Source organism: Cyprinodon variegatus, unplaced genomic scaffold, assembly GCF_000732505.1.
Source record: "Cyprinodon variegatus isolate N-32 unplaced genomic scaffold, C_variegatus-1.0 Scaffold331, whole genome shotgun sequence".
In the NCBI taxonomy this organism is placed as follows: Eukaryota; Metazoa; Chordata; class Actinopteri; order Cyprinodontiformes; family Cyprinodontidae; genus Cyprinodon; species Cyprinodon variegatus.
This window is the reverse complement of record NW_015150784.1, coordinates 58,501-72,369: the sequence shown is the minus strand read 5'-3', so window position 1 is coordinate 72,369 and position 13,869 is coordinate 58,501. Positions and strand designations below refer to the sequence as shown.

The following is a 13,869-nucleotide window of genomic DNA, read 5'->3' as shown; positions in this document are numbered from 1 at the left end:
ATAACATATTCTCAGCGAACAACCAAATATAATTATATGCATTTTAAAATGCATTAGTGATAATGCTAAAGATTGCGCGCGATAAAGGTAAGGCAAGGCAAGGCAAGGCAAATTTATTTGTATAGCACAATTCAGTACAAAGACAATATAAAGTGCTTTACATGATTAAAATACAGGAAGATAAAACAGAATCAAAGCAAGTAGGAAAAAAATTAAGAAATAAAAAAATAAATAAATAAAAGAAAATAAAAAAATGCAGAAACAACAAAAGAATATTTTAAGAACAGTTGGAAGTTTTTGTTAGATTACATTTATTTATTTGATGATTTTTTTTTATAGGTATGGAAAGGTATGGAAAGTTCTAAAAAATTTAATTCAGAATACTTTTAATTTCTTTTTCGCGTTTATTATCTCTGCATTCTACGGCTTCAGTGACTTTATTGATTATATTGTTTCTTTTTGCTACATTCCAACATAATATCCTTTGGAAAGAAAAATTAGTTTATTCTAAACCTCGGAATGGTCATATACGCGTCTTATTCTAAGCGGAACCTTTTATTAGACATGCTTGTATCTACCCGGGGACATCTAAACTCCCCACAAGTGGCGTTTGTTGTACGTTATTTAAGCGCTTGAGTAATGTCTGTCAGCTTAAACCAGTGGTTGCTTTTTGATATCAAAGAAAATGTCTAAAGCGGGTTTAAAGTGTCCGAACTGCGGCTCCTCCAACATCGTGAACGATGACCTGTACTCACAGGCGCAGCTGGTTTGTGTGGAATGTGGCGCGGTGGTTTCTGAGGGGAGTTTGGCTGATGACCCTCTGTGGGGTACAGGTAGGAAGAGGACACTTTCTTCAAAATCCTATTAGTTTCACAGTTAAAACAAGTAAATCTGAGGGAAAGAGTATTATTAAAGAAAAATTCATGGACAAATGGCACAAAAAAAAACAAAAACAAGGGGATGACGGAAAAACCAGGAAGATTGTTTTAAAAAAATTCAGAAGATAGTAGGAAAAAGAAGAAATGGAAAACGAAATAGAAAGGAGGAGAGAATGATATCAAGGTTAAGATTCGGGCAAACAGCACATAATTATACACTTTTCAACATTCAAAAACATACTACTGGCAAATGTGATTACTGTGGAAAATATGAAACAATAGAACATGTCATACTGGAATGTCAAATGTATATGAAAACGAGAGAAGATCAATGAGAAAGTTTGAATTTATTAGTTAAAGGATTAATTTAGTAGATATTTTGAGGAAGAGTTAAGGGAGTAAACTTATACAAATAATTATTCGATTTTTAAAGAAAACTAAATTATTTCATAGAATTTGATTATAGAGAGGGTGAATGTGTGTATAATATAGTATGTAGTTTTTTTGTTTGTTTTTTGGGTGTTTTGTTTTTGTTTTTTGTTGTCTTTTGTTTGTTTATTAGGAGTGTAAATAATAATGGGTTTTGTGTCGATGCTTCGATCCAACAGCCGACAATCCAATACATCGACACGTCTACAAGAGTATCGATTCATGTTTTTTTTTCGTAATTTTTTTTATCCATTTGCTCCTGGACGTAATTGTGACTCCCGTGCTGAGGTGGCGCTAACCCTATTTTGCCCTCCTACCTCACTTCCTTTAGCCACTACCCTCTTTCCGCATGCACACACGGTCGCATAAACAGTTTAAACATGATGTATTCTTGAGTATCGAAAATAATCAAATCGTTAGGTCAGGAAATCGATACTGAATCAAATCACCATGATGGGTGGGATTTACACCCCTAATGTTTATATATAAGAAGATAGTCCATCACGAACCACACTCCATAAGAGTAAGTGGCGGTAATGCTACTAAATGTTTGTTGCCAACCGCCAATAAATCCAAGAAGAAGAAGAGGAAACTTTCACCACTGATTGATCTGCCCGGCTTTTCACTTTATTCTGATCTCAGACAACCTAAGGTTACCATTAATGGACCAACATTACCTGAATGCATCTATCGAGAGGCCTAATTTGCAGTTGCGTCCTGCACATTAATTAACATCACAATAATTCAGATAAAGGCTGGAAAATAATCCTCATAGAGAGCAGGAACAGTCTGCTACCCTAGTTTCATATCTGTTTTTAATGTTTTGCAACCCATTAGTTAAATGGCAGGGATGCAAATTTATGTTTCATAAACCTCAATGGTTTATTTGATCTTGTGTCTCCTCTTGGGGTTAACTTTGCAACCACTCCACTGATCATGCATGCATACAGCTATATGCCAAAATCATCTGTATTAAGACAATAAAAGACCTGAAATATTTCAGTTGGTGTGCAATGAATCTAAAATATATGAATGTTCAAGTTTTATTATTACAGTATGGAAAATAATGAACTTTATCACAATATGCACATTTTTTGAGAAGGACCTGTATAAGAGGGCTAGGATTCCAATCCATGCCTGCTTTGCACAAGGAACCAGTACTGTCCAAAAATGAGCTGTTTGGTTTAATTCAGCATTTTTAGCTGAATACCTAACAGGTAAACTCTGGTATTTGTCTAGATTTAATGTTGATGATATCTCTTTTATTCTCTATAGATGTCAGCTACAGCAGGACCACAGCGGTGAAAAAAAACCCCTGCCTCAATCTGATAAAAGGTGAGCTCTTCTCCCCCAAAGCAGATACTTTATACCGTGCAAAAGCCTTCAGCCACATTCTCCCTAAAGGACACATGCCTGCTTTTAATCTTTTGAAGTGGCCTTTGCAATATTTCTTCAGGCTTTCTGAAGGCTCCTCAAACTTTTCCAACTGCAAACTTGATAGACTAAAGATATTTTTCTGTGATCTGTTGTTTCATGTCTGTGCAAGATACTTTTTTCATTTTCTTTTCAACGTGAACTTAAGATTTTTTTTTTTTTTTTAGCCCTGAAGGTTTTGGTCCTTTTTATCCAGTTTTCTTAAAACTTAAAAAAAAAAACAACAAAAAAAAAAAAACAGCAAACAGTGGTGAAACATGCAGTGCTTTCTGTGAAATGTTTTTGTTTTTTTTTATCTAGGAATTGGTTCTAGCTGATGTGCATTTAAATAACTAGTAATCTAGTTGTTGAATTTTTTTCTGTGTTATGTGCATAATGTAAATGCACAATTTACATTTTTGTAACACTGTGACTATATATATTAGTTGAAAGTTGTTCTTTGTGAACAAGATGACACCTGATCAAAGAATATTTTAAAACAAAGTAATGATTTTGGAACAAATCAGTCCATCCTTAAGTAGTTCTATATTTCATATTTTATGTTTATTTAGTAAGGCTAGTAAGGCCTTTCATAACTTTTCAAGTTACACAGACAGACTTACAAGCTCTCCTAAAAACATAAACTCCTTGCTGGAGGTAAAAATAGAAAATAATAGGGTTAGTGTAACAATTAAGAAGAAATTCTTCAGCCCATGGTCATAAGAAAATAAATGTCTAATTAATAACTATACATTATTTGAAGAAAATAGTATGTTTTAATTTAGGGCTGAAACAATCAACTAATTTTGTAATTGATAAATCGTTAACTGAAGTTTAGAGACTCTAAAACATGCCCAGTAATTATACCAGACCAATAATTAAACCAAACTTGCAAAAAAATGATGTGAATATTTTGCGTTTAAGAAAAAAAATCTTTACGTTCGTCAAAATTCTCTACCGAAAACTCCTCCACTGGAAAGTTTTAGTTTCACCTGGTTTCATTTCGTTAAAAAAAATATTTAAGTAACCTTTTCCTATGCGATTATTAATTGATTAATCGGAAAAATTATCGACACATTAATCGATTTGCAAAATAATCATTAGTTGCAGCCCTGGTTTATTTTTTATTTAGATTTTTTTTTTTATTAATTTGATGTGTGCATTTAAAGTTCCTTTTTTTTTTTGCTCCATATATAAATGTTGCTTATTTTTAATGTAGCCTGCTGAATTTGTGGCACTTGTAGGCTTTAATACTTGCTACAGTCCACATCCTATAGGCTGTTGCTTTTAAGACATGTTTAAATTTGAGTTCAAAATGTTTTAGTCAGAACTCTTCTGCAGGAAATCCTCCCTGGTTTCTGCAGGATGATTAGTGTTCTATAATGAGTCACAGCATATGCTTTAACAATGACCACTCGCCTCGAGTCTATCCCTGCAGGTGCGGCGGTGGACGCACTTGGTAGTCACGCCAGTCTTAAGCACATTGCAACCTTAAAACGATACTTATTGGACCGGTTATACAGTAATTGTAACTTCATTTTAGTTTGATATCAGATCAGAGGCACAGAAAGTGGCCTGTCTGCAGGCAAAAGCCAAGCCAAGCTATACCTGCGGGTAGAGTTGTGCATGAACAGTTTTCACTGAATATGTAAGTCTTTTTAGTGAATCGTGAACTGAACGGATCAGTTGTGAACTGATGAACGTGAACGAGAGCGACATTCAGTTTGAGAACAAACACAGCTAACGTTCGTGTTCAATTAATAACAACACTTTTCATTGGAAAAAGTCAGGTTTTACGCATTTATTAAAGTAAACAGCATGACAGACCAACATGCTAGTTCTAGTTTGCACAATTCAGTCTCATCTACTGGTATTTCTGATGCCGGTTTTGCAGAGCACTTCATATAGAGCTAGTTAATTTTCATCTGTGAACTGAACTTTGAGCTCATTCTTTTTAATTATGAACTGGCACAAAATCGCCTGTGAGTTCTTCAGCTGTGAGTCGCTGTACCATTTCTTTGTGGAAGATAAATTCAAACCAAAAGTGGAGAGACATTTTTACAGGCTCCATATTTTCTATGGTTACTTTAACAACTGACCTTTTTGTGTTATTACCTTAACAGCTGTAATATTTCCACAGCTTTAGTCTGGACTGGGCTTGAAATAAAATCAGTCCTTATGTTGAGACCAAAACAAGACTGAGACCATCAAAAAATGGTCTGGAGACCAGTCTCGACAACCACATCACTTCTGGAGTTTTTTTTTTTTTTTTTTTCCAACAGTAAACTTTCTTGTTTTTTTTTTTTTTTTTTTCCAACAGTAAACTTTCTTGTTTTTTTATCTTTTGTTTACGTCAAGGTCTGGAGCGGGTGAAAGAAATATGTCGGATCCTCAGGCTCAACGCTGAAATCGAGCATCTAGCACAGACGTATTTCAGAACCGCCTACCAGCACGAGAGCTTCATCAATGTGACCCTCCAGAGGAAGGAGGTGCTGGCTGGCTGCTGTGTCTGCATCAGCTGCAGACAGCGGAATTGGCCGATCACTCTAGGAACCATCTGCTGCGTGCTAAATGCTGAAGAGACACTGTTAGGAGGCGTTTATCAGGAAATGCTCAAGATCCTTAACATCCAGGCTCCGTTTGTCAGTGTGGTAGAAGTCATAGAAACACACGTTCATGAGTAAGTAGTCTCAAAGTTTATATACATGCTCATTTAAAATTGTTAGGAATATGAAACAAAAGGTAAAACTTTGTCATAGCAATGGTGCTGTTCACACTGGATTAAGGTCACTCTACAACATGGCTATCCTGCCATGTACTGGAGCAATCCCTGTTAAAAATGAAACGATCAATTTATATGAGGTAGCCTGTTCCACATCTGTTGGGATGTTTTTGTTTTTCCCCTTCCTAATGGCAACAGTTAGGTTCCTCAGTTAAGGTTTATAGGATAAACGGGTTCCTTCCTTTGGCTAAAAGAATCTCAACTTATCAGCACTGAATACCTACTAGCTTGGTGCAAACAGATGTCACACAGCCTTTATTCCCTCTCCATTGGGCTCCCAGCTTGGTTGTAGCACACAACCTCCAAATTGTGCATAGGCGTGGCTGGGTTGGATGCAGGAGAACCAAAGAAGAAACTGAGTTTTTGAGACTGCTGTGTAATTTAGAATATAAATGATATCCTGGTCTCTCTGTTGAACATAATAGGTTACCAGGGTGTGAGAATTTAATCAGTAATCCCTAGAATGCAGCCAAAGTAAGTCACTCACAGGGCATTTTTTGGCTGTTGATGGGTAGGCCTTTGACGTAATTTCATATATCAAAAGTTTTATAATTCCTGGTGTGAGGAGAGGTTTAAATGCACTTGAAAAAAATTTTAGTCAAAGATATTTCAGGGTGATATTGTCTTATTTCAAAGTTAATAATACAAATTTCTCAGGCCTCAGTTTTACTTATTGGCTTAAATTTAGAAATCTTAGACAAAAAAAAAAACTTTATTAAAATTCCTTTTTTCTTCCTGACAGGTACAAAATATGCAAACAAGATGTCCCAGAAGACTTTGCTGAGGATCCTAAGGTGTTGACCAAACGGGCTGTGGAGCTGGTGGAGCTGGCCGGAGAGTCCTGGATCGTGACCGGACGAAGGCCCCTTCCGCTCATGATGGCAGCTACGTATTTGGCCTGGCAGTCCTTGAACCCCAACAGACATCGCCTCAGGTTCTCCCTGGACAAATTCTGTAATATGGCCAAAGTGCGAAAGCGCAGAGCAGCTGCAACTAGAATAACTGAGCTAAAGGAGGTGCTTTGTAGGCTTGGAAAGGAGCTTCCCTGGGTTACGGAAGCGGTGACAGAAAGCGATGTTGTTCCCCTTGTGGGGGATATTCTAAAGTACAGGCATAGCCTGCTAGCAAGGGCTCTGAAAACCCATGAGAAGGCTTTGGAAGCCAATTGCGCTCAGACGAGCACTTTGAACCATCCAACAGATGAGGTGGTGCCAACTCAACTTTCCGAAAGCAGGAATGAAACCGAAAGTACTTCGTCTGTGGTGCAGCTCTCTCCCAGTAACAAAGGGGAAAACCAAGGAGATAAAAACGATGATCAGAGTGAAGAACCAGCACCAAACTGGGGTAAAAAGGTCCTGTTTGCTCCTCCGTGTGTGATTAATGCCAAGAGGAGAAGGGTCGAGCGGCGTGTCGAGAACTGTACCGGCGATGAGGAAATCTCTGACAGTGAGATCGATTCCTACATCCGCTCTCCACAAGAAGCTCGAGACTTTGCCCTCATGCAGAAGATGCTGTCTTTGCCCAACAGTGAGAAGTCATAGCTAACCTGCCCTTCAATAAGGAGGAAACTTTTGTTCTGTTATTGAGCTATTTTTTTTTGCATCGCATGTTCTATACAACTAAACATGCAACTTTTGTATCTGTTATAGACTCTCCCTTTGTTCTTTTTATTTAATCTGAATAAAACAAGATGCCCTCAATTTACCCAATCTCTGCATTCGTCTATTTTTGCTTAGAATCGACAATTAGGCTATTTGCACATATTAACAGTTGGAAATATGATTTTTTTTACATAAGCTTCTTATTTCTTTGACTAGGGTATTCGTTAGTACAAGATAATTCCCGTAGAGAACTTTTATTTAAAAAAATTACTAAATACGGGCAGAAAAAAATCTCAACTTCAGTACTTTTTTAGGTACAGTAGTATACTGCATTTTAAGCAGAAGTTGTGGATGTTTTTTACAGTTAAAAGAATGTTTTATTGTTTCCTGTCACTTGATAAGCCCTGGTGTGGTGGATTTTGTAAAACTTCAACCTGAAATCTGTTTTCATGAAATGAACTTTAGGGAGCTCTGTAAATCCAAGTTACTTTCCTGAAAAGATTTAGAATGGGTCAAAATGCAGAGAACAAATTTTACCTATTGTGGGATTTTCATATATATGGTGAATGGGTAAAAAAAAATCTTATCTACAGTAAAGTGATCTTATGTACATTTAGGTTTTTGAGAATGTTGCTAACTTTCTCTGCATACACGTGGACAAAATTGTTGGTACCCTTATAATGAAAAACTCCACCGAAATAACTGTACTGTACTTAAGTACACTTTTTAGGGATCTATACTTTACTCCATTACTTATTTTTCTTCCTTTTTCTGACTTCTACTCATTACATTTTCACACATGTATCTGTACTTTCTATTCCTTACATTTTTAAAACAAACATTACTCGTTACTCTTGGCTTCAGTTCAATGTTTATAAATAATCATTTCACGTCATGTTCGCCATCCAATGCAGATCATTGGCGCCATCCACATCTACTGAAAACTAGTGTAATAGGACGAGTCATATAACAAAAAACACTCATTGTTTAGCTTTTCGTCAAATTTGTGTTGACGCTAAAGGAAATAATCAGAAGCAAGCAGGTGTTCAAACAGCAAACGAGAATTGTCTATGCCATGCTACAATGTGGGATTCAGAAAAAGATGTCTGAATGTCTGAAAGGTTAGACATACGAGAGAGAATATAGGGAGATTGAGACAGAGACTAACAAGACCGAATTAGTCGAAAAATTGAGCTTTCAATTCATATAGTGGCGTCTGGCTGCTTTTTTTAAAGGTTATTTTATACTTCTAAATTTTAAGTAGTTTTTGGAGCACATGCTTTTTCACATTTACTTGAGTAAAGAGGCCAAATTGATACTTCAACTTTAACCAGAGAGTTTTTTTAAATTGCAGTATCTATACTTCTTAAGTACCAAATATATGTACTTTTGACACCACTGGTAATAAGTTCTAAAAGTGAAAATGAACAAATTAAACTCAGACATAGCTTTTTAATAATTCAACAGACTGATACAAAAAAAAAAAAAAACTCATGGAAAAGACCTGGACAAAAATAATGGTACCTTTTGAAAAGACAGAAAATAATGTGACCAAAGGGATTTGTTAAATCAAGGTGTGTCCACTAATTGCCATTTCTACAAACTGGTAATAAGTTAGTGGGCCTATCTAAGGCTGCAGGTAGTCAATATGCTGTTTGGTGACATATAAATATATATGACTGTTGTGCTTTTAATTCCCCCATTTCTTCTGCCTCACATACCCTTCATGATCCTACTCCAATATATACATTTTTCATATATACAGTTTTAAATTAGTGGTGCAATATATGGTATGTGTACCAATATTATTCTGTTATCACCTCTGTTACTCACCACCCTTGTAAGGAAATATAAAAAAGCTGGCAATGACTTCTATTTAATTAAAATTCACAAACTGACTTTTATATGCTTTGGCTTGATTCACATAAAAAGTACGTTCTGAATCAAAACAGGATTTACTTGGCTAAATAAAACTTTAATTTACAGTATATACAAGCCTAAAAAAATGCAATATACATGTAGTTTATCTGTGAAGTTTATAAAGCTTTTACTAATTCTTAATACCTTTAAATTGTAGCAATAAAAAAATTCCATGTACTATTTGTTAATCATATTCTAAAACCTGACATTTTTTTGTAAAAAAAAAAAAGAAAAAGTTTGTTTTACAGAAGTCAGTTTTTGTCCTTAAATTTCTTAAAGTGGAACTAGACCTCTCATTAAGCTGTTGTGCAATGCTAGCATTTTTCATTCTCTCTAAAGAACAAATATTACGTAATGTACAGCACTTAGCTGCATTAGGGGGCATTGCTTTTTGTCTTATTCCCCCCTTTTCCACTTTTTTCTGTTTTCAGTCTCTTGCTCTATAACAAGCTAAACCCGGCGTTGGAGCAACCTTTAGTGATTCTCTGCACTGCTGTGACAGACAACCTCAGAAAACCAGGGAAAAGCATACACAGATATTTTGTCTTCCACATCAATGTTTCCCCGTCTCAAGGAACAATGCAGATAGCCAAAGCCTCAAGAATGATATGAATTGTTTATGTAAATAATCAGGTGTGACCCAAACCACGCCTTTGGTTCCATCCCTCACTAATCTTGGAGTGGGCCAGCAACCAGGTGATCGGGAAATTTCCTGGTGCTAAAGATGGCCTGTCTTCCCCTGGTTACGTGTCAAAGGAAACTTTGTTTTTTACTGCTGCCCGTCTTGACCACAACAAGATATTTCCTGATATAAATTGGTTTAGATAAATAAATAAAAAGACACTGACTTTAAGACTAATCACAGATTTAGTTATTTTAACAATAAACGAAAAATAACGAAGTGTGACTCCTTATTGTCCCCTTAGCCCAGCCCAGAGTGACTCACAGCATCTTATTTTTCAGTTTTCCATTAGGACTGCTATACCAAGTTCGTCTGCCATCATTTTTTTTAATATAATGCTATAAGTGACCATTTCTGTCCTGCGCTGCATGTTTGTAATCTTAATATCTTTTAAGGAGAATTTAGTAAGCATTTTAAATTAAAAAGTAACAAGAGGAGGCTGAAAGGATGACTTATGATGAAATGTTGGGAGATGTTTTGATCTCTGAGAATCTGAGAGATCGATCTGTTTCTTCACAGTCAATAATTTCTTTCACATTTTTTTAAATAAAACTTAACTGTTATCTCTTAAGGAGGACGGTCTAGAACACAAATATCTAATACCTAACATGAATCTAAGAAGGAAAGTTTTGCCAGAAAAGAGAAGGAAAGAAAGGTTTGGAAGCAGCATTGACCCAAAAGCATTCAGCACCAGAACTACCATGATAGATCGGAAAAAAGCAGTAGTAACTGTGGGCTGGACCAAGCCATTTACAGTACTTCATCAGAACCATTTGCTCACTTTTGAGGCTTCATTGAATTATCCGCAAGATTACGCCTGCTGCAAGAATGGTTGTTTTACAGACTCAAAATGACTACACTTACTAATTCTGCACTTTGAGTTTGAACTAAACACAAGTCAGAATAATCATCAGATAATTTAGTTGTCCATAAAAATGTTGTTGATGTAACAGGAAGATATACATATTTGCACCATGTTTGTTCTTTTTCTATTCTGATGTTTAAATTAACAGCAATCTCCAAAATGTGTCCAACACCATGTTGTTTCCCCAATCTTAAATCTTAATCACAAGAAGACAAATTTCAACAAGAAGGATATTCCTGGTTTAGGTCTTTAGCTGGAATACCAGCAGGGGTAATCAACCGGTGAGGAGAGATAATCCTTCCCTTCCTTATAACCACACTAGTTATCTTGATTCAGAGGTGTTCTCACTCACACCAGAAAAACAGCAAAACCCCAGAGACCGTAACCTTACCCCCACTTTAAGGACTGCCCCCTGGCAATCCAGAAGAGGAAGAGAAATAAGCCCAAAAGTCTTGAACAAGGTTAGAGTTCAAAATAAAAGTATAAGGGATCCAAGACCGTTCTCTGGTCCATAACCCTCCAAAACGACCAAACACTGAAAATCCCTTCCTCCTTGACAAACATCCAAAATCCTTCACACAGTGAGGGCCAGATGCCCGCCAATGTGTCTGGAGGGTGGAGTGGGACTGGAAGACGAGGAAAGAGGACTGGATAGGACAGGCATGATCAAAGAAATGTGAAAAACAGGAGGAATCTTTAAATAATCTGGCTGCTTGAGGCAAACCGCAGAGCGACTGAGCACTGCCTGGTTTCCAAATGGACCAATGAATCTGGGAGAGAGTTTAGGATTAGAAGCCTTTAGGTTAATGTCACTAGTTGATAGCCAAACCCTTTTTTCCAGATGAGTACTGAGGAGCACGAATTCTCCAATTGGGCAGATGTTTCTTAGTTTCCACTGGTCTGCTTAAGGCAGAAACCGTCTGCAGCGCCAAATGTGTTTTTTTGAGAGAGGTAACTGCATTATCCTGCTTGTCAGAAGGAAACAGAGGGGATTGGTATCCTAGTGAGGACTCAAATGGAGACAGACCAGTAGTAGAAGAAGTGTGACAATTATGTGCATATTCGACCCAAACCATTAGATGGTGGTAGTCCAGTAACAAAATCCAAAGCTATATATGACCATGGATGTTTTGGGAAAGGCAATGACTGAAGAACATCCCTGCGAGGCTGCTGATCTGATCAGCTTTGTTGCGAGCGCACACTGGACAGACTAGAACATAGCTTTTAATATCCTTATATATTAAAAACCCCACAATGCAGGAAAGTTGAATGACAGTTCAGATATCTGGTTCCTGGTCACTGGAGTATTGCCTAGACAGGACATTGGGTCTGGTGTTTTTAGACCATGGATTGTAAGAGATGACAAAGTTAAAATGGAAAAAGAACAGAGGCCAATGTGATTGTCTTGGTCTCATTTAATTTTATCTTCCTTCACCGCTTTAGTCTTGTTTCTCTGTTGACAATTTTATTAATCAATTCCATCATAGTTATTGTTATTTCAACTGACTTCTTTATTCACTTGATCCTAATTTATCCCAGAAATACTTTCTTTATATTGTAACAGAAAAATAAAACCTGCTCTTAAACCCGTTTTAAAACTTTGATAATTACAATTTTATTTCCCTTTGGAAATAATACAGATTTTACACTGAATTTAATCTATTAAGTGAAGTGCACCAGTCCCTCTAGCAGCAAAATAACTCCTAATGTAGCAATGGTCATAATGGCACTTCTGTTACATCAGACGCCTGAACATGTCTCAGAAAATCAACGCCCCTGCAGAGCTTAAGATTAAAAATGTTTAGTCTGACAGAGAAAGAGTGAGTGACATTAAAGTGACATTAGTGCATCAAAGCAGTATGCTAAATGCCCCCTAGATAAAGTAAGGTTTATAATATAATTATAAAAGCACTGAAATGCTAAAGAATGTTTTATAACAGTGGTGTGTAAAGACATCTGATTTGAGTTCAGAGATAACAGCCTTACAAAATGCATGACATATAATAAATAAATAAAAAAATTCTAATCAGGAGACAGAGAGAAAATGAGTTTTTTTTTTTGTTTTGTTTTTATCAGAGTAAGATAGAAATATTTCTATACACACAAAAACCTAGAAAGATCTTCCAAAGATGTTCAACTCTTAAAATACATCACACATTTATGACTATATTAGTGTCTACTCTAATGACACCTGCAGCAAAGAGCAGCATAGAGTTCAGAGTGAGCTCCAATTGTAGGATCAGGGCGGCAAATAAGGACTATTGGAGGAAGATGGAGAACTGGCATAGAACAATGTCAGAGCTGTGGAGAGATCATCAGCAGGGCTGCAGTCAGAGACACCAAGTTTGATAACGAGTTAAACAGGTTTTCACCTGGTTATACTCAATAAAATTAATTTTGGCCCAACTCAACTGAACAGTAACTGATTTAAACAAAAACTGACCGAATGATAAAGAACAGAAGCTGCTTAAACAGGGGTGGAATAACCTAACCTTGCCAAATAAAGGAGGCACAACATAACGTAGAAACAGCAAATAAAATAAAAAAAAATCCATACAAAACTAAAATGTACTGAACAAACAAAACAACTCTTTAACTTACAGTAGCACACATGATAAATTAATATTAAGGTGACAAAAAAAATGCATTTGTAGAACCTTAAAGAAATGTATGGTGTGAATTAAACCATTCAGATATATTAACTAAAGTGTGCACCCATTAGACAATATACATCTAAATGGAGTAAACTAAATCTGGAACTAAATAAGAACTATGAAACTATACAAACACTTTGTGGTGGAGGTAGAAGGATCAGACCCCAATTGGTAATAGCAATATTATTGAATAATGAGAAACTATTAATATACCGTTGAGATTCAGAATGATATAAGTAAAAAGGAGAAGTAAACAAAGGGAGTCTAGTTACCTGCTGTGGCAAGAGTTCTCTAAAACGAATACCTTGCCCTCTCAAATCAAACCTGCCCAAAGTTAGTGAACATCACAGGTTCTGCTGTGCATGGCTCTTGGAGGGCTTGGATCTTCACCTCAACCAGCAGCCAGTGGAGACCAAACCAGTGATCACCATGCAAGAGCCAATAAGAAGGCTGACCTGACAACCTAGCTGAGAGGAAAAGCCAGATCGATAAACTTTAAGAGAGCTGAAGAGTTCCATGAAATTCATTATAGTGATTTATGGTGTTGACACTTTATAAGTTGTTAACTGTATAAACAGATGCAAGTACAACATCTATTGTTTGAAACAACCGGAGAATGGTTTGTTGTTTATTTCCAGAGCCTGT

At 36.4% G+C, this 13,869-nt stretch overlaps 1 protein-coding gene across 1 annotated transcript; it reads left to right on the top strand.

The window, feature by feature from the left end:
• Positions 1-585: 585 nt before the first annotated feature.
• brf2 (BRF2, RNA polymerase III transcription initiation factor 50 kDa subunit) lies at positions 586-7,221 on the top strand. The gene is made up of 4 exons (XM_015385087.1): positions 586-833; positions 2,583-2,642; positions 5,079-5,400; positions 6,245-7,221. Exons 1-4 carry the CDS (start codon positions 686-688, stop codon positions 7,041-7,043), a joined length of 1,329 nt encoding a protein of 442 aa, XP_015240573.1. The 5' UTR covers positions 586-685; the 3' UTR covers positions 7,044-7,221.
• Positions 7,222-13,869: the final 6,648 nt, after the last annotated feature.

Excerpts from the sequence above, each read along its gene's own strand:
- brf2 (XM_015385087.1), top strand. The coding sequence starts at position 686 with ATGTCTAAAGCGGGTTTAAAGTGTCCGAACTGCGGCTCCTCCAACATC. Across the intron at positions 2,643-5,078 it reads CTGCCTCAATCTGATAAAAG|GTCTGGAGCGGGTGAAAGAA; the intron begins GTGAGCTCTTCT and ends GTTTACGTCAAG. Across the intron at positions 5,401-6,244 it reads ATAGAAACACACGTTCATGA|GTACAAAATATGCAAACAAG; the intron begins GTAAGTAGTCTC and ends TCTTCCTGACAG.